Here is a 22,106-nt window from a genome sequence, read left to right as displayed (position 1 = left end):
GGACATCAGTTAGAAGACTGATCAGGGAAAAGCTGTAACTGGGGACTTCAGCTTGGAAAATTTGAAAAGTTTAATACAAAAAGCTTTGGATGAAGTCACTTTGGAAGAATGGCAGGCGCACTGCAATCACATGGAAAACCTTGAAAATTCTTATTGGGACAAGGATGAACTTCTAGAAGAGATAGTGGATGAATTAATAATTCAAACTGGCAGCAGCGATTCCGATTCTGATTCAGAAGAAACAGAATCTTGTGACAGTGATTCAGACGACTTTTCAGAAGTTACTCGTCTATGAACACCTTAAATGTTAAATTATTTAGGACAGAGTGGATAAGATTATTAACAAAGTAAGGCAGAATACTGTTAGTTCAAATTGGCTCCAGTTCCGGCGAACGGGCTGGCTGCATGAGTGTTTCGTGGTTCATCGCATGAGTAATGCGCATACGAGCCATATTCTCACTGAAAGTCCTCAACGAAGGCATCCTTCGTCTTCATCTGATAGCCCTCTCATGTTATGACATTATCTAGATTCAGTATTTTCTTTGCCACAATATAAGTAAAAGACTACCAAACGTGGGCAACAATGAGCCTTTGGCAGACGCGACACCCCACTTTATGGATAATAAAGAACACTGTATGGTTGTTTCATTTCCCATTATTGTGTTCTTGGGGACTCACAAGCCATGACATACTTTGCATAAAAATGCATAAACTTTGCACATACCATGACATGTCATGGTATTAAAAACTCATTTTTAATCTTTGATGAAAATTAAATAAGTTTCATCTTATTATGAGAATACTAATGCAGAATTATGCTACTGCAGCAATGCTGACTACAGTTATAAAATCTAAATTTTGTATAATTATATAAATTTTGTGTAATTTTAAATATACAATATGTAACTGAATAATTTAAAAGACTTTAATTGTGTTCTGATTTTAATACTTTATTAGGTCATTTGCTATTACAGTGTCTATAAAAATCAGCATAATACATAAATGGGCACTGGTAATTAGGAGGCCTTACAGCGGCAGAGGTAAAGTTGCTGAATGCTGGTAATTCGGTCCGAGGTTCGAATCCCGCGAATGGGCTGGCTGCATGGGTGTTTTCGAAGCTTTTACCATGTGTAACGTGTATACCAGTCAGATTCCCTTAGAAAGTCCTTTACGAAGGTATCCCTCCCCTTAGGCATACAACCCTCGAGATTTTCCGTAATTATATAAACCACTAGTAATAATACTGGTAAAATCATAGTAATAGCACTGGTAATTAAAATAAAAGAAATTTTGATTTTAGTTCAATTTCCCTGCTTCCTCTTCATTAAATTGATTAACTTCTGATTTATCTGAAGGTATAGGAAAAGAAGTAATGCTCGTAAAAACTATTTACTGAGAGCATGATATGTAAATAAACACTTTTACTTAAACTGGTGATATAAACAGGTGATTCCATATCCATTTAATGATGAAATTCTTAGTCATTAGATTTTTATCGCAAATGAAAAGTAGATTTATTATGACAATCCTAACAGCCAAAGGCATGAGTATGTCCACGTGAACCAGGTTTGTCTAGTGCAATGGTTCTCAACCATTTTTGCCCCATTCACTAGAAATATACACATACATTTACTTAAATTTAGATTATTTTTAATGTGCTTTATAAATATTAAAGCAATAAATAAACAGAAAATTATGAAATAAAAACATAGCAGAACTTTGTTCAAAGATTGAAGAAATTGCTTTGAATGTTCACAGTCGAGTAACTAGAGGGTAGAACTATGAGTATAAATTTATTTTGCATTTATGAAGTGTGTATGTGCTATATACTATACTATATTACAGAAAATGGGGCAATCAAGTAGTCCTCTAAGCCGTCATCTATGGTTTTGCAGACAAGGAAAGAAAAAGCAAAATAATAGTATGATTGTACACTCATTGTTGTACATTATATGATTGAACTCATTGTTGTAGAGTAGCTAGAGGGGAGAACTATATAATTTATTTTGCATTTATGAAGTGTGTCTATACTATATATTATACTATATCACTGAAAATGGGGCAATCAAGTAGAGCTCTAAGATGCTATCTATGGTTTTGCAAACAAGGAAGATAAAATAATAGTATGATTGTACACTCAGTTGTTGTATAGCTACAGGGAGACGGCAAATTCAGCTACTACCTCACGCGGAAAAATCGAAGACTGTTTCTCGGCTGCAAAAACTTTACACCACCGAATTTTCATTTTCGGAAATTGGATGTCGGGGTCGACGACAAATGGTCAGCGAGCATTTTACTTGAAACTAAAACAAAAAGTGAATATCGCCAGTTCATCTTTAAATGCGCCAAGATGGCAAACTGAAAAGTAAATCTTCAAGACACCCCTGCGAGAAATGGGTCAAGTCTCGTTTCTACAGCAACAGGCAGCTGCAGACTAACTGGCGAGAGCTTTTCTTATGATAAACAAACTGTATGTAACGGTGTTGGTGTATTTAATTATGGCAAAGCACACGAGGGCTATCTGCCTAAGGGAAGGGATGCCTTTCGTGGAGGACTTTCTAAGGGAAACTGGCTCGTATACACGTTACACATGGGGAAAACCACGAAAACGCCCATGCAGCCAGCCCGTTCGCGGGATTCGAACCTCGGACCGAACTACCAGTGTTCAGCGACTTTACCGCTCGGCCGCTGGTGGGCCCCCTGTATGTAACGCGCACATTCTTTCAATGCAAAGTAAATCCATTTTGATTTTTAAGTTTCAAAAATGTGATTTTTGAATTATATTTCAAACATTAATGATCAAAATCGTAAAAGAAAACAACTCACATTATTGTATTTAGTGAAAAAAGTACGTGAATATGAAAAACAAAATATTCTGGAAGTGAAAGAAGATTCTCTGTCTACTGCAAGCGGTTTGCCTCACAATCAGTTTGAAAGGTGTTGTATGATTGATGATGTACAAGAGTAAATAGAAATAAGTGAAACTTTAGGATATTCAATTTGAAGCCAAAACAATGGAAATAATATTCAATCTCCTGTTTCAAATACTACAGCAACTGGTTTTGATATAGCAAATTACATTAAAATTAAAACACGCGTACCAAATCTTGAGATAATTGCTATTTTAAGCAATATGTGGTACCTCGATAAAAATTATACTTTTCCGATTACACTTATAAAATCAAAAAATCTGAAATTTCAAATGCGATGGTTTTCCGAAATGGCATTGGCTGTCATGTTCTAAAAAAATGGATGTTTCTTTGTGCAAATATCGTGTCCACGAACGAAGTAGATGCCCACAAAAATCAGAGCACTGAAAAATTAATTTCAGAACCTTTAAAAAATTGAAACAAAGCTGTAGAATATTTTTAAAAGCACGACTCATTGAAATATCACCAACAATGTGTCGAAATTTACTCAATTAAAAAAAAAAAAATAGGGAAAACTCTATCGTTAGTATCGACAAAATATTAAACAAAAAGGAAGCCGAAGAATTTCCTAAAAATCGACAAATTTTATGTTTTACTATAAAAACTGGAATTTTCAGCGGTTACCAGGGAATTGTTTAAGGGAACATTGGGATTATAGTCCTTAAATTTAACCGAGTCTAAAGGGGCGTCGCAGAAATTCTTCGGAATCTTAATATTGTCTTCATTGTCAATTAGAGTAAGCAAAGAATCAGCAATCTCGTTTCAAATTATAGGGCTAAGATAAAATATGCAATCCAATATTATTTACGTTATCACCTTATCTTTAAACCATCGTTACAGAACCGTCGAACTGTGATTTACGCACCTGTACGTGGTAAATCTTTATAAAACTTTACGTGGATTTTTATTATTTTCAGTTATTGGGGGAAAAATATCTAAAAAAAAAAAAAAAAAAAGGAAAAATAGAAGAGGAAAAATCTGAAAGGTTTTAGATTCTAAATTACGTCCAAAGTTTTTTTTTTTTTTTTTTTTTTTAACGTTTTGTGTGTTACCTTTATTTATTAAATATCATGTTCTTTGCACTTAAACTATAAAATTCAATTCAACAGAAATGTCGCGAAAGAATTTTAAAATGAGCATATCTTTAGAATTTCCGATACACAGTTCCTCGCGCTGGAGATAAAAAAGTTCCCCCCCCCCCCATAGAGTGTTGTCATTGCTCCCTTTTAAATCGTTGGGTTTTCTAATCAAAAATTCGCTAAAGTTTTACAAAATATGAAATCGATAATAAAACAAATTCCAAATTTCAAATTTGGGCTTTCAAATGCCCGTATTCGTAGAAGGATTACGTCATTCAACATTGGATGGCCCTAGGTACCGTTGTTTCATCACAATGCGAGAAACATACATACATTGATGCAGATTCTTTATTATTTAATTTCTTCAAATATAATATAGGGTGATAGTATTTGGTGGCAACGATTTGAAAAGTAATACGCCGTTTATAGGGTTTCGACGCAAAATCGCAAAACGAAAACAATAGTCCTCCAGGGACAAAGCCCCTTCGGACTAAAAACTGCAACTTTGTATGGAGAAGGGTCTGCCTTTTCAGTCCACTCTCATTCTGGGGCGCACACATCTAAGTGACGCAACAGTAGTTACAAATGGACATTTCCTATATACATGCAAGCTCAGGTTGTGAGCATAGTTATTTTTTTATTATTTTATATTTCTCTCCTGGGAAACGATTATACTCGAAATACAGTCAAAAGTCGTTAATTCGGACACCCATAATCCGGAATGATCTATAATCAGGACCTCAAAGCTAAAAACTTTCTGCGCATGCGCCGCGTTGACACATGCGCATAGGCGTTTACGCGTGCGCGTAAGACATCTTACGACTGCGCATTTGCTTGTGAGCAAGCGCAGAATACGTTTTCGTGTGCGCGTTTTATGTATAACGGACGGTATAAGCTAAAATTATCTAATTATCTATTTCAGTTAATGTTGATGATTGCGTTGTTCCTTAATTTTCGAATTGGATGCGGCTTATTATTTTTTGCAGACTGTAAGAGCAATACTATAAAAGTAAACTTGAACTTTCGATTATGTCAAATAGAATTTCCGATTCTGGAGCTCCCAAAGGATCGTAAAAAACGAAAGTATGTTTCGATGTCCATCAAACAAAAAGTGGAATTGCTGCAAAAAATGGATAAAGACATGAAGAATGTGACAGAGAGGTTAGTGAAAACGAAAAAATTTCGATTGACAAGTTAGTCGGTATTCTCGGCACAGCAATTAAAGGAACTTGAACAGCGGAACTTTGTAACTGAACAAAAAATTATGTCTGTTTATAGAATTAAAGAGATTATTATCATATAAAACGAAGCAACTTAAACAACTTGCATTGAAAGAAATGTTTAATAAAGTAAACAAATAAATATTAAGCTTTTTTTTTTGTAAAATTTGATACCCTTTAGATCATAATTGTTCTTTATTTCATAAATTACGGTTTCATGTTTTTAATTTTAGAATTTCTGCATGCCATCTCACGCGATTTAAACTGATGATCTATAATCCGGAAAAATCTATAATCCGGAATCGCCGAAGTCCCGATGAGTCCGGATTAACGACTTTTGACTGTATATCATTTTGATACTCTGGAATTTCATCAAATAGCGCTGCGTTGCTAAATGTCTCTAAAACTTGCATTTTGTTTATTGCTTATAAAGAGCCTTTTATACTTTTTCTATTTTTTTAACAAGAAATATTCTTATCTAAGAATATTTTTTTAAAGTATAAATAAATATTCTTAGATAAGAATATTTATTTATACTTTAAAAAAATTGAAGATTTCAATACTGGCAGAATTTCACTGCAAAATTGTGAAGTTAAAAAAATAAATGCGTAAAAATAAAATAAAGATTACAAATGGGACAAGTAGTAAGCAATTAAATTTCTATTAACTTTTTTAAAATTATCAATTGAAAAGAACTGAAACTTTTCATGAATATCACCGGAACTGAAATTTCAGATTCTATCTACAAATTTAGTGCGACGAATAATCAGCAGTAATTACAGTTTCAAAGGAAATATTGTAACAGTAGTGTAATTTTTTTACGAAGATATTTATAACAGTTATATTGTTATGGAGGAGGGAAATTTTTTTTTCTATTATCTCTCAAAGATAATGTTTTGTATTTTCAATATTTACATCTACACCTTTCATTCTGTCAACCTTTTTATTCATCTTCCATTTCTTATCAATCAAACAAGTAAGCCAAGAATTTATCGCTCTTATCAGCTTTGGGATTTCAATAACAGATCATTTGAGTAAACGTGTAACAATCTGTTGCCTTTTTCCTTGTTTTGTCAGATGCTTGAAAAGTAATTTAAAGAGGTCCCATTTAAAGTTCACTAATAAATGTCAAGAACTGTTCTCTGGGAATTACAGTTAAACCTCGGTCATCTAAAGGAAAAAAACTATACATTTTTTTAGTAAACGAAAGATAGAAAATTTCTGTTCTTAAGATAATGAAATAAATTCCTGACAATATTTTTATTAATACATTCGAGATTTATTTTGGAAGTGTTTTTGAAGGAGACGTCAAGTTATTAAGAAAAAGAATGCAAACACTTAAATTTTTGTGTGTTGCTTTCGTACTCGCAACAACTTGTGGAAGCAACAAATTTACAGATCTATCAGAGAATACTATGGAGCCTCTAAGACAACCATCATCGGAGCAACTTCAGGAATTCATAGATGAGGAAGAAGGGACGTTGATGCTGCAAAATAGCACACAAGACTGTAAGCTTGTTTTTCACTAATTAATGTTGTAATGAGTAGTAATGTTTTTGACTAATTAATTTAAATTAGAAAAAGCTATATAACCCTCAGATTATTGCGAAAATAAGGTATTTTAATAGTTTTCAGAAGAGAAACCTACTAAAATAAACATTAAAATAAGTATGCAAAGAAAGCTTTTAAAGCTACTTAGTTTTAGTTTGCATTAAAAAGTAAAAAGTAATTTTTAGCTAACATAATTTCTTTTGGCAGCTAAAATGTAATTGTGAGGCTAATAACAATCAAACGTTTCAAAAATAAATTTGAATTCATTCATTATAATCATTTTCAAATATGTTATTTCTACTGCCCCTTAAAATTATGCTAATATCTTCATACAGTTAACACATAACCCTCAGATTATTGCAAAAATAAGCTACTTTAATAGTTTTCATAAGAGAAACCTATTAAAATAACGAATTTCTGTCGTGTGACCAGATTTAGTAAAGAGTATTATTTGAATGTTTTCCTGTGTTTTACGGGAATCAGTTTGTGGATAACGATTTGAATTGTGATGAAATAAGATGGATTTTGCACCATAATTAAATACTTGCTCAGAATACTGCTACTTGTCTTAAAGTTTCGGCCTCAAATTCTGAAAATACCGTTTATAAGTCACAAGCTTCGTATTCACTTATTATGACACTGTGCACCTTTCTGTTATTTCAATGGTTAAAACTGTTGCCTCCTGGATGCTTTTTTGAGATTATTGGTACTATAAAAGAAAATTCGCTGAGATCTTGAAGGAGTTTCACGAAAACCCACTCCACAACATTCTTCGAGAATTGAGAAAATGTTACTAAAAGTTAATAGCAGTCGCAGGCATTTAATAAAATTTGACATAAATATTGAAATAATATTGGATGTAATAACTATTGGCCAATAAATTGAAATCTTGTGTTTTATGTATTCATTGTCGACATATTTTAATCACAGTAGTATAGCCATATTCATTCTCATTCTCATTCCGTATTCATTATGAGGGATAACAAATTATTGTAAAACAAAAATTAATGTGGATTGATTTTTAAAATCAACTGAAATAACTATATAGAACTTTCTGAATATTTTAAAAATGAGCTCTTTTTTCTTCCTTGTACGAAGTAAAAAGGAAGTATTGTAATCGCGAAAAGTTTCTGGCAGCATATTTCTATGAAAATATCCATTTTGACCGCTATCGAATGCAATTTAACGATGTTTTTGCGTGATATCTGTACGTAAGGACAGATTAAAAGACTCTTTTCCTACAAAAAAAAAAAAATATAAAACTGCTTTAAAATGAATTCTGAAGAGAATGTTTCGTGTCTTCTGTACGAACGTATGTACGTACGTATCTCGCATAACTCGAAAACGAGTAGCCTCAGAACGTTGACATTTTGTATATAGGACTGCTATAACATGTGGATCTGCACTTCGTATTTTGGTTGCCAATCGACCGCACCAAACGTACTCTGTTACCCAGCTCAGTGATCTCAGTTTCTTTACTCTCATATGTTTGTAAATTGTACATTTTTTGCTTTAAAAATGATTGAATTATGTTGTTCTTATCTTCCGTTTAAGGTTTTTATGCCTTTAGTAAATGTGTATGCAATATTTTTAGAATTATCAACAATTTTAAAGTTTTTTAAGTGCCGCTAAACCTAATAATTTTTTTGATGACGGCCATTGCTTGTTTACATTTGAAACAGCAGAGTAGTGGATTTCATTGCCAATCTAGAGAAACTAAGCTTCGCAAAAACAAAGATAACGCCTTCATTTATTTTTGCGAATTAAATCATGCTTAATCCTTTCTGGAATTTTTTCGAGGAAATAAGTGTTTAAGATTTACTTCGTAACTTTTAATATAGATATTTTGAGTTTTTATGTATTTTACCTTGTCGCGAAGTGAGAACGGAATTAATTAAATGAGAAATACTCAATCGTCTGTGAAAAACTGTTTCTTTTTTGTTTTGTTTGCTCAATTTCTTTTATACATCGTTCTAGCTTTATTATAGTATTTGAAATGAACATGTGGCAACGATTAGATAATTCTTTAAATGACACAAATTTTGTGCATTCTGAGTTATAATATGAACGAAATATAATACTGTTAAGTGAATCTAGCGCCAGAGTGTCGTTATAGTAAACAAATATAGTGAATTTTAAAGAGTGCATTTATTCTATTGTGGTTTATGTGCTGTCGGCGAAGTAGATTTAATTCAATCCAATAAGTTTAAATGAAATAAAAAAAGGGCGTATAATTTAATATTCCGTACAAGGAAGTCATGTGGTGAATGACATTTCATCAGATTTTTTAAAAACAATTTGATATTAGTTTTCTATTTTACCGTCTGTAAATAAAACAATTGATACTTTTTCAGTTAAGGCAGCTAACTAATAGTTTTAGTTTTTCGCTAAATATGAAATAAAATACAGTAAGACCCCGCTTAACGCGGGGGATACGTTCCATCGAAGTAGAGCGTAATGCGAAACAGCGCTAAGCGAGGCGATCTTAACATGTAAATAATGGGGTTAGGGGAAGACGGATAAAAAATGGTTAGGCATTAAATTTAATGATGTTTTTTTTTTAAATAAAAATAAAATCAAACATTTATTTCTTACAAAAATAAAAACAATATAAACGCATATACTTTTAAAAACAAATAAAATTCTCAATCAGATCATTCAGTCCATTCTGGGTTTCCAATTTTCTGCCTTTTTGTGAAGAAGGCATTATGATAGATTGGCTTAATGGCATATTGCGTTCAATTTCGTCGTCAATCCATATAGACAGTCGTTTTTCCATTTCCTCTATAATGTTTTTTCTAGAACGGGTAATTCTAGTTGCAGAGCTTGACGTAGTTGCAGTTGCCGATGACAGTATTTTTTCTTTATTCTTAAGACTTGCCCTTAGTGTTGAAGTTGCCAAAATCAATGCAGCACTAATTTGAGATTGACGTTCACCAGAATCTAATCTTCTAATCACTTGCATTTGAGTTTCCAGTGAAATGCTTTTTCTGGTTGCTTTCTTTTCTTGTTTTTTATTATCACCTATGATAAAAACTAAAGATCATAATATTTGTCACTGTATTAATCGTTATAGTATTATACAAATTTAAACTTACAATAATGTCAACAAATGTTTCAAATGATAAAAATGCGTCCATCAAGCAAGAAACACAACTACACTGTTTCGGATATGTTATTTGGAAACCTAGCGCTGCGGACAATTTCGGAGAATCCCCGGGTTGAAATAAAAGAGCGTTAAACCGAAACAGCGTTAAGCGGGGTCTTACTGTATCTCAAGAAAATCGATGGATTATGAATATTAAGCTCAGACGATTTTTCAACTAGGACAACAAATTAGGTTTTGTTTGCAAACGATCAACTGGAAATGATATTTAAAGCTCGTTGCTATTTAAAACACGGTGTTAACGGGAGGTCCAGTGTTCGTGACATCAGAAATTTTTGGGTATGGTTTTAAAATTTCATACATGCTTCAGTCAAACTTTTGTAAATTAGAAAGAGCACTTTCTTATATTTGTATATGTAAAGCTCTTGCTTTATATACTGAATCGCTTCATCTTTCTAAAATACTGCATATGTAAATTTAAATAATAACAATCAATGCAAAATCACGGTGTTAACTTCATTCTTCAAACATTGTATCAGCTCCCGAGTTTAAGGATGAATACTTTTGATGAGGAAATTTAATCTACTATGATGCTAATGTCCTACAATATTATTTCTCCTGTGAATTTCGTTTGCAATTCCACATTAATATCGTTAAAACAGCATTTCCAAGCACTGAGAAAGTAATCATAAAATTCTTGCAGGAAATCATGAAGTTTCTTGCATGGAAAGCTAATCATCATTGATAGGCAAGGGCCGAACATATTTTGAGAACAGTCCTGATTCCTACGCTATGGCTATAGTCACTAACAAATCCGAAATCTTGCATCCTTATGCAGAGATTCTGATTTAAATGAAAACTGTAAAATTTCTTTTCTCCGAGGACATTTTTTTAGGGTAATCGCGAATCCAGTTTCAATTTAAAACTGCTATTTCAATTCAAACTTTTAATTAAATACGATAATCTTTCACAACATGCTCTTATTTATGGGGAAGAAAGCGAAATAGCACAGGATCATTATATATCTCATTGGAAGTGTTTCCAAAATCAGTATGAATAGTATAAATTGGCAAAAAGTTTTCAAGAACTTTTTAAAGTTCCGTCCGTAAATAAATTTCTCGCGATTTTCATTGCTTTCCCCTCTCTCTTCTTATTTCAAAAGGACAAATTCGGGTACCTTTTAAATCATCTACTTTTAAAGAAGTTTACTTGGTATTTTCGATATTTTGCCTGGAATTGTATAGAGCAGTTTAACGCTTGAAAGGGCGCAATATTAGCTATTATGCCAAAACCTTTATCGTGTAATTTTCTGAGTTTTTTATGTAAATTTAGGAAATTGGAATATTTTCTTCTTTGGATTTTGATGTAACTGCTAGCTCTCGACTAAAATTTAGCTATCTCAAGTTGGTAAAAGTGAAATTTATTTTCTAAAATGCCTTCACCTTTGTTCTCCCATGCAGTTTTTAGTTTTCCCTTTATATAAATCCAGTAAACTGCATTTTTATTACTTCTATAATAAATTCGTTATTGATAAACTTTATCAAATGCTACCTTCCCCTGTTGCCGTCTGAATAATAACTGTAAGAGTGGTTCTGAATCTTTATTTGCTACCAACACCCTTTCACCATTGCTAGACGATCATTTGTCCCTTCCATTTCAAAACTAGAAAAAAAAAATATACATCTATTTAAATTTAGATTATTTCTTAATGCGCTTAATAAATTAAACAAGGAAAAGTAGAGAAAATAATGCTAAAGACAAAAACTTGAACAATACCTGTTTTTTACATTTGTAGTGTGGTGGTGTATTTAATTATGGCAAACTAGGGCTATCTGCCTAAGGGGGAGGGATGCCTTCGTGAAGGACTTTCTAAGGGCAACTGGCTCGTATACACGTTAAACATGGGGAAAACCACGAAAACGCCCATGCAGCCTGCCCTTTGGCGGGATTCGAACCTCGGACCGAACTACCCAGTGTTCAGCGACTTTACCGCTCGGCCGTTGGTGGGCGTTTTTCACAGTCATAAACTAAAATTATTAGTTAACAGGTAAATAAAAGGTTAAGCTCATTCCCCTAACATTATGAAATTCCCCTCCTAAGAGAGAAATCCCCCTTTTGTTTGAGAAACTCTGGTGTATAACATGCGTATTCTTTAAAACAAAAACTGAAAATATCAGCTAATTCCAGTTATAATTCTGTTAAAATTATAATCAGAAAGAAATTAAGGGATCAGGAAAGAGCTAAACTTAAGCACGTTTCCACTAAAAATATCGAGAAGAATACAAACAAAGGAATGTAATGCCTTGTTGTACATGGAGAAGGAGGTATGCATTCTCCGAATAAGGGAAAATGATATACATTTCGGAAACTGTAAAAGCAGGACTAACTCTGCTCGATAATTACCTCCTTCACAATCCGCCATCAGAAAGAATTATAAAGTAGTTAAGTCCGCCGAGCGCTGTAGAAAGAAAGCTAAAGAGGTCAAATTCCCTGTACACTCTGAGTTCTTTTCAGCTGTACAAATAGATTTAGCACATGCATTTTTGTTATATGCAACATTCTTTTCCTGACCTCGTTCCTGAATACCCTGTATGTATAAATGTACTGTACTTTTGTTTAAAAATTATTTACATATACATTAGGGATGTACAATCCGCTTGCTATCAAAAACTGTATTTATTTTACTGAGAGAGCGAACGGTGATTCGACGAAACCGTGCGATAGCTTCTTCGAGAGCTTTTGTTGAAAGCCTGCTAGGAAAGTTCGATTTCCAATTTAGGGCAGAAAGGAATGTTTCCCATGTTAAAAAGTGAGTTTAATTTTTGTCGTCTCTCAACTTTCTGGACAATTTTTTTTAGAATTGTGTTGTTACTTCTTTGTACAAAAGATGTCTTACAGAATCTCAAAACTTCAGTTAAAAGAAATCAATCAACATGTTAGCGATTTATTGAATGAATCCCTCCGCTACTCCTTCTTCGATTTAAACCCCATCCTCGCAACTTCTCTTGATTCGCTTCCTGTTTCCGATCTTATTCGTCAAGGCTAATTTTAGTGAGCGGCGAATCGCAAAAAAGAACCGACTCAATTCACTAAACGAAGGGTTTTGGTCTGATCCCATAAAATAGCAGTTTTGTTCAGCTCTTATGTACATATAATGAAAAATTGCCATAAAATTTGTGCTTTTGATTGTAATGGTAATCCATGCTTTACATTTTATGTATCCTTATCCATCCATCCATACTTTTTGACATCAAAGCCTGAGGACAGGTTATATATGTTTTCGCGAATCAAGCAGTAGAAGATTATCGAAATGCTCCTGTAATATCTAAGATGCAACTACATTGATGTTCAATACTTAACTTATTGCTTATTTGCTTAAGAAGTTCTAGAATCACATTATGTTTATGTTAAGCAGTTGAAACGCCGTGCCTCTTCATCAGGTTTTTTTTTTTTTTTTTTTTTTTTTTTTTTTTTCAGTCCAAAGGGTGTTAGCCCAGAAGGGCTATTAATTTCCTTTTGCATTTTGCGGCGCTTCGCTATAAACGGCGCTTCACTTTTCAAATTGTTGCCACCAAATGTTAACGCCCTGTATTATATTTAAAGAAATTAAACAATGAAGAATTTGCATGAATGTATGTATGTTTTTCGGATTGTGATAAACCAACAGTACCTAGACTATCAAATTTTGAATAACGTACGTCTCCACCCGAATATGGGCATCTAGAAGCCCAAATTTGGAATTTGGAACTTGTTTTATTATCTATTTCATATTTTGTAAAACTTTAACAAATTTTTGATTAACAAACTCAGATTATTCAAAGCGATTTTACCGATTTACTGAACGGGAAACAAACAAACAAAAAAACATTTTTATATCCACCGCGCGAGACTGTGTATCGAAAATTCTAAAGATATCCTCTTTTAATATTATTTTGTAAAACTGCTGTTGAATTGAAATTTTATGCTTTAAGTGCGGAGAACATGATATTTAATATATAACGGTAACACACAATACGAGAAAAAGACCCTTTGGGCGTAATATAAAACCGGAAAACTTTAAGATTTTTTTCCTGCTATGCTTTAAACATATTTAAAACTGTAAAGTCCACTCTTTTGCAGATTGTGATTGTGGACCAAAAGGCAAAGGCTGCAAATATGTGGAAGGAAGGAGAGAATGTATATGCAACTATGGTTACGCCGATTATGAAGGCGTCTGCCAAAGTAAGTTGAATAAAGTAAATATTTAAGGTATTAAAAAGAAACTAAAAATCTTCATGTTATGAATTATAAATTTTTATTTCCGATTTTGATATTTCCAGGATGCAAGTGTGAAATACCTAATCAAATTTGCTCTTTTCGCTGGCTTAATCGTTATTGTACATGTCCGGATGGATACGAAGAGAGATACCAAAGATGTGAAAGTAAGTGAAATATTAACGTTTTTTAGCAGTTTCTACATACACATATCTTTTCTGTCAAAAAAATTTCTTAACAAACCCCTATTTTCGCAAAGACTGGTTGTAAATTTTCAATTACAAAAATCTTTTGAATGACGCAAAGATTCCTGCTTTCGTACTTTTAAATTTGAGGGGAAAAAAAAAAATGTACACTATACGAAATCTAACTTTTGGCACCTTCTTCCGGTCTTTATACTTAGGAAAACTTTATTCATCATAAAAAATAAAACACAAAATATTCACTACTGTCAAAGAACTGTAAAGAAGAAAAGGCTCCATAGACGTAATGTAAACCAATTTGTCTTCTACGCCGCTAGAAAGAAGAGGGACAATTCGCCAAGGGATTTGGCGACGGAACCTGTTGGCAAGAATTTTCTCCTCTGTGATGTACTGGACATTAGGACTTAAAAGAGGACTCTATTCAGGGACTCTATTTATCACTGACTGTACATGGCGGAGATTTTCCTCCTTCGTCACGTGTACAGGAAATTGAGGAACACGAATTAAGATGAATAAGAAAGTTTAGGTGAAGTTTCACGTTCACTGGCTGTTTAACTTGCATTATCCATATCGCAGTTTGATGTCTGATTTTATATCCATGAATATGGATGGGGAGAAATGGAGTCACACAGCTTTAAACTCTTGATAAACGTGACCGTCGAACCTGTTCGAACTTCGACATCAGCTTCGAGCTTTGGCGCTTTTTGGCGACAGATAGTTTAAGCATGCGCAGCTGTTTCCCCTTTCGTTCGAAGGGAGCCACTCCTGCTGCTGCGAAGCTTTCCTTCTTAACAATACATATTCTTTGCTCCTGCACTACAAAAATTACCTGAGGCATTTAAATAAAAAAAGTTGCGATATTTAGGGTCATTTTCAATTTGGATCGAGGGGGTGATTAATAAATAATTAGAATTAATGGAAGTTGATTGTTTCCCCTCTTAAATGCCCTTTGATGATATTCTTTTATGATTAACAGTGTCATTATTAGCTCAAAATGGCGTTAGTTCGATTTTGCTATTAGTCTCGAAACGGGATTTTGCGTCATCTACTATAAACGGCAGATCACTTTCAAAATTGTTGCCTCCAAATACCATCGCCCCGTTTTATTTTTAAATAAATTAAATAATGAAGACTCTGCATGTATCTATACACTGAAGTGACAAAAGTCACGGGATACCTCCTAATAATATTTTGTCGGTCCTCCTATGCCCGGCGAAGTGCAGCAACTCGACGTGGCATGGACTCAAAAAGCCGTTGGAAGTCCCCTGCAGGAATATTGAGCCATGCTGCCTCTATAGACGTCCATAATTGTGAAAGTGTTGACGGTGCAGGGTTTTGGGCACGAACTGACCTCTCGATGATGTCCCATAAATGTTCGATGGGATTCATGTCGGGCGATCTAGGTGACCAGATCATTCGCTGGAATTGTCCATAATGTTCTTCTAACCAATCGCGAACAATTGTGGCCCGGTGACATGGCGCATTGTCATCCATAAACCTCCCATCGTTGTTTGAGTACGTGAAGTCCATGAATGGCTGTAAGTGATCTCCAAGTAGCTGAAGGTATCCATTTCCAGTCAACCAGTCAATGATCGGTTCAGTTGCACCAGAGGACCCAGTCCATGCCATGTAAAAACAGCCCAGACCATTATGGAACCACCACCAGCTTGAACAGTGCCTTGTTGACAACTTGGCAACGTTAAGTCTTTTCTCAGTATTTTCAGTCTTTCTTCAGTTTATCATAGTCATGTTGAGTTTTCTTATTAAGTATTTCTTATTTTTTATTATTAACGTTTTGTGTCTTAACTTTATTTATTAGATATTACATTCTTCGCATTCACGTCACATAAACTTCAATTCAACAGCAAAATGACCAAATATTTAAAAACAGCATATCTTTAGCATTTCCGACAGGCAGTCTCGGGCGCTGGAGATAAAATATTTCATTCCGTGTAGTGTTGCCACTGCTCGCTTTCAAATCGTTCAGTTTGTTAATAAAAATCTATTAAAGTTTTACAACGTATGAAATACAAAATTCGAAATTCAAAATTCGGGCTTTCCTGTGGACATATTCGGGTAGACAATAACGTTCCATGGCTTCGTGGGGTCTGCGCCACACTCGAACCCTACCATCAGCTCTTACCAACTGAAATCGTGACTCATCTGACCAAGCCACCGTTTTTCATTCGTTTAGGGACCAACCGATATGCTCACGTGCCCACGAGAGTCGCTGCAGGCGATGTCGTGCTGTCAGTAAAGGCACTCGAGTCGGTCTTCTGCTGGCATAGCCCAAGGAAGACAAATTTCGCCGCACTGTCCTATCGGACACGTCCCTCGTACGTCCCACATCGATTTCTGCGGTTATTTGACGCAGTGTTGCTTGTCTGTGAACATTGACAACTCTACGTAGACGTCGCTGGTCTCGGTCGTTAAGTGCAGGTGGTCGGACACTGCGCTGTCCATGGTGGGATGTTATGCCTGAAATTAGATACTCTCGGCACACTCTTGACACTGTGTATCTCGGAATGTTGAATTCCCTAACGATATCCGAAATGGAATGACCCATGCGTCTAGCTCCAACTACCATTCCACGTTCAAAGTGTGTTAATTCTCGTCGTGCAGCCATAATCACGTCAAAGCGTCTTCACATGAATAACTTGAACACACATGAAATCCCTGCCAAAGCACTTCGCATTTATACATTTTCTACGCGATACTACTGCCATCTGTATATTTGCATATTGCTATCCCATGACTTTTGTCACTTCAGTGTATATGTTCCTCGCATTGTGAAAAAAACGGCGGTATCTAGAGCCATTAAGTTTTGAAAAACGTTATTGTCTACCCGAATATGTCCACAGGGAAGCCCGAATTTTGAATTTCGAATTTTGTATTTCATACGTTGTAAAACTTTAATAGATTTTTATTAACAAACTGAACGATTTGAAAGCGAGCAGTGGCAACACTACACGGAATGAAATATTTTATCTCCAGCGCCCGAGACTGCCTGTCGGAAATGCTAAAGATATGCTGTTTTTAAATATTTGGTCATTTTGCTGTTGAATTGAAGTTTATGTGACGTGAATGCGAAGAACGTAATATCTAATAAATAAAGTTAAGACACAAAACGTTAATAATAAAAAATAAGAAATACTTAATAAGAAAACTCAACATGACTATGATAAACTGAAGAAAGACTGAAAATACTGAGAAAAGACTTAACGCTGCATCGAACGGATAACAAATCCTTTTAGGTGATCGTTAAAATATGAACACTTTCAGGTTTTTTTTTTTTTTTTTTTTTTTTTTTTTTTTTTTTTTTATAATAATGTTGCTACGGTTGGTGTGGTTTTGTGTTTTTCACATGTAATTATAAGTTTTCAAAATATAAAACTACTATATTAATATTCTGATGAAGTTTTATTACTTTAAATCATAATCTGCTGTTGGAAAAAAATTCCTTAAATTGCAAATATTTTTCGTTTGTAATTAACGCGAATAATATTACAAGTTAGCTACATGCCAGTACTGAATTGTGTCAATGTTTTTCAGAATATGAATTCAAATAAATAAGATCTCAGAATAAGATCCTCATTTCGAAAAAAATTATGTTGATTAAAATGATTCACAATAGTTTCAACAGAAATGCTCATCACACAATCTCTTCACATCAGAAAGCATTTTTGGAAATATATTTTATTTTTAGTTATTTATGCATGTAAACTTTTCTCTCTTCAATTTACATACAGCCTCGGAATATGATTCCCGATTTTAGTATCAAATAGCTTGGTCAATATTTGTCATACAGGAGACAAATTTTCTGTGGTTTTTTTTTATAACGAGTAAAAAAAAATTCTAAATATAAGGAATCGAGAAGTGTGTAAAATGTTAGCCTTCGTAATTGTTTTCAAAATTGATGTCTTTTAATTTAAAAATTCCAAAATATGAATCTTTGCGTCTTTTAAAAAATTTTGGGAACTGGAAGTATATGTCTGTGACAAACGGCAGAGAAGCTAAAGGTCGGGGAAAGACTTTTATGGATACGGTGTTTATAAAAAAGAAGTAAAAATATATCAACCTATTTAGCAAATTATCATTTAGCTATTTAGCAGAAGTGGGAGGCACAAATTAAAAAGAGTTGAAGCAAAAGCTAGGAAAAGGAAACCGAAATGTAAACAAATGAAAACAAAAATACAATAATATTCACTAAATCTATATAAATGAAGAAGAGTCCTTGCGTTTGTCTTTCATACAGAGCTACAGTTTTATTCCCATTTTAACGAAATTCGGGAAACTTAACCTTCAAAACACTGTCATGCAAGATTTCACAAAAACCAACCTACGAGGTCCACTTTTTATAAACGTGTATTTTCGATTAACTCAACGAACCTTTGATTATAAACTCAGCGACTTTTAAACTGGCTGAGTGTTTTGCATTTCTAAGACCGCTTCGTATTGTCCTCTACAAAGCGTAACATATTTACAGTGGTGGCCAAAATTGTGGACACTTTTGGAAATTTTTATTTTTTTGAACTTTGTATGCTTATAGAAAATGTTACGTTTCGCAAAATGCAAACTTGTATATATCATTTTAAAGAGAATTTATTACTGAATTCAATACAAAACACAAAATTCAATTATTTGCAATACAAAAAAAGTTATATGTAATTTAATATAAATAAAAAACACAGTTATGAAGTGGTTTGTAATGTCTAACTTTCCTGGCCAATCACTGTTCTTGTTCTGAGAACCAATCAAATGTTAGTAACTGCCAGTAGAAGCCGACATCATGTTTACACTTGAAACAATTCATTATTTTGCTTTGTTCTGTAGAAGGAGGACCTGTTTCTTATACACTGCAATTACAAGTAGGAATTTTTGTAAAAATTTTTAATATTTAGTCAAGAAGCAATGACATCAAATAAAAGAGTAGATTGGACACCTAGAAAGAGATGTAATATTATTGTGTTACGAGAAAGTGGTCTTTCCTATGCTCAAATTGAAGACAGGTGGGTGGTTCAGTGACTACATCTGGAGTCCGAAAGTTTTGTTTACGATATCAGAAGACAAATTCAATTAAAAAAAAAAAAAAAAAAAAAAAAAAAAAAGAAGGAAAAGGCCGAAAAAGGTGCACCACATCTATTCATGACAGAATAATAAAAAGACTGTGTCTCCAAGATAGAAAAATGTCATCAGCGGCCATCAGAAGTGATCTGAATGTTGCTGGTGTTTCTGTCAGTTCAAGAACAATCAGGAGAAGATTAACAGATGTTGGACTGACAGGTAGAATTCTACGAAAAAAGCCTTATCTTAATTTTCAGCAACGAAAATTAAAGACTACAGTGGCAAAGGAACACATTATTTGGACAGATGATCAGTGGTCAGAAGTTATATGGAGTGATGAAACTAAGATATCGTTATTCGGTACTGATGGGCGAAAATATGTAAGACATAGAATAAAGGAGAGCTACATCCTGACTGCATTCAAGCAACTGTGAAGAACCCAGTTAGTGTTATGATTTGGTCATGCATGTCAGCAGATGGTATTGGTCGCCTTCATGTCATCGATGGGATATTGAATGCCAGAAAATACATTGACACTATTCTAGAACCAAAACTTCTACCTTCTATCAGAGATCTCTTTTCCAACAATGCTTCGCTTATTTTTCAGCAGGCCACACAGCCAAAATATCGAAAGAGTGGTTTCGTACAAAGAGCATTAAATTGTTGTCATGGCCAGGAAACAGTCTTGACCTCAATACTATCGAAAATTTGTGGCATCGTTTGAAAACTCTTGTCCGAATGAGGCGCCCATCAAATAAAAGGGAACTAACTGAGGCTATAATTGTTTCCTGGCATCATGTAATAACGAAAGAAGAGCTTAAAACTCTTGTCAGCTCAATGAAACGTCGATGTGAAGCTGTAATCAAAAATAAAGGGTACCCTACTAAGTACTGATAACTCACTGCAATCATCATTATCTAATGTATATCGATAACTATTATCGTTTAACTTTTTTTGTGTTGCAAATAATTGAATTTTGTGTTTTGTATTGAATTCAGTAATAAATTCTCTTTAAAATAATATATACAAGTTTGCATTTTGTGAAACGTAACGTTTTTTATAAGCATACAAAGTTCAAAAACATAAAAATTTCCAAAAGTGTCCACAACTTTGGCCACCACTGTACGTTTCATATTGCATCAGAATACATCAATATAAAAATGTATATAGCCACTCAGCGAAATGCAGCATATTCGTCTCTCGAATTTAAAAAACTAACTCAGCAATATAGAAAAAAATGGTAAGCCACTCAGAGAAACGCAGCATATTCCTCTCTCCAATTTAATAAAAAAAACTGAATGATTTAAAAGAAAAGTGTTGCCTCTGTCAAAATTAAAATATTTAAAAATATTTCAAATTTTTAAAACTAATTTTTTCAGGTAATAATTAACAAACTAAGCGATTTAAAAGCAGCAAACACTGATTCATGTCAGTTATTTTTTAATTATTAGCGGGAAGGAGGAAATGACACTAGCTCGATTCATTAAAATCATCTCTCTCTCTGTATATATATATATATATATATATATTTATAATGATGACAGTACGTTTTTTTGTTTGCGCATCCGTAATTAAGACAAATTTTCAGTTTTATACCGATCATGATGAAATTTTGGACATTTGACCTTCAAAATAAAGAAAAGGATCACAGCCTACATATGGTTTCGAGAAACCCGCCACAGGGTGCGCACTTTGGGCGTTTGTATTAGAATGGTGCCCTCACGACATCCATCTTGTATAGACATTAACCATAATAGATTCAAGTCGTCATTGTTGCGTTTCCGCTATCAGTGGAAGTCATACATGCGAAGCAAAGAATTGATAATTGTTTCTTTACAAAAAGTAAATGTCAGCATTTCTACTTAATTCCAAATTTGAAATTATGTCACCCAGCTTAGGTTCAGGTTATCGCTGTTGCGTTTCCGCTATCCGTTCTTAATTAAGCCATTAGATTGCCTCTTGTTCATTTACTCTTGAGAATAATGTGAAACATTACAGAACAGTATAGAAACTTTAAAGCAGATCTTCAGTTTTCTTGGCCTATAAGGAAATCAGTAGTAAGTTTCTAAAATACGGGCGATACAGAAGGACATGCAACTATAAAAAGCTTAAGTCTCAAGAAGGATGAATGGTAATCTTGGAGAATGAGCTTTTAGTGTAGTGTGGCTGAACATCTCAAGAGTATATATCGATATAGCAAATACTATAAAATGGTAAAATTCTAGATGCAAAAGTATAACGAGATTGTAAATATATCCCTTAAATATAAAATATTTACAAGACGCATGAACTTATTCTCCTTCGAAATGGGAGCGAACGTACTGCATCTTCCATCAGTAATACTGAAAATAAATTTGTTCTCGCAAAATTTCAAAGCATTACAAAAATTATACTAGGGTATGGCTAAAATATGAAAAAAGATAAAAAGGTATGAAAATATATACAAATTCCAAAAACATTCTTATGAGTTTGTCTTGTGTCGGGGCCCACCAGCGGCCGAGCGGTAAAGTCGCTGAACACTGGTAGTTCGGTCCGAGGTTCGAATTCCGCGAAAGGGCTGGGTGCATGGGCGTTTTCGTGGTTTTCCCCATGTGTAACGTGTATACGAGCTAGTTTCCCTTAGAAAGTCCTCCACGAAGGCATCCCTTCCCTTAGGCAGATAGCCCTCGAGGCTTTGCCATTATCACAACACACACGTC

General features: G+C 33.9%; 1 protein-coding gene across 2 annotated transcripts in view; it reads left to right on the top strand.

The window, feature by feature from the left end:
* Positions 1-6,247: 6,247 nt before the first annotated feature.
* The window catches only part of LOC118205481 (uncharacterized), a 370,084-nt gene continuing 354,225 nt past the window's right edge, over positions 6,248-22,106 (top strand). The window contains exons 1-3 of one of the 2 annotated variants that reach the window (XM_085826166.1): positions 6,248-6,738; positions 14,006-14,107; positions 14,206-14,307. In XM_085826166.1, the coding sequence (XP_085682292.1) occupies positions 6,558-6,738; positions 14,006-14,107; positions 14,206-14,307 (385 nt within the window). In that variant the 5' untranslated portion in view covers positions 6,248-6,557. The remainder of the gene's footprint in view (positions 6,739-14,005; positions 14,108-14,205; positions 14,308-22,106) is intronic. The other variant, XM_085826165.1, reaches the window with a different exon arrangement.

Source organism: Stegodyphus dumicola, chromosome 11 (genome assembly GCF_044657685.1).
Source record: "Stegodyphus dumicola isolate Sdum_Otavi_A_Nest chromosome 11, ASM4465768v1".
NCBI classification, from domain to species: domain Eukaryota; kingdom Metazoa; phylum Arthropoda; class Arachnida; order Araneae; family Eresidae; genus Stegodyphus; species Stegodyphus dumicola.
Note: the sequence above shows the minus strand (reverse complement) of the source record. Positions and strands in the feature narration are given on the sequence as shown.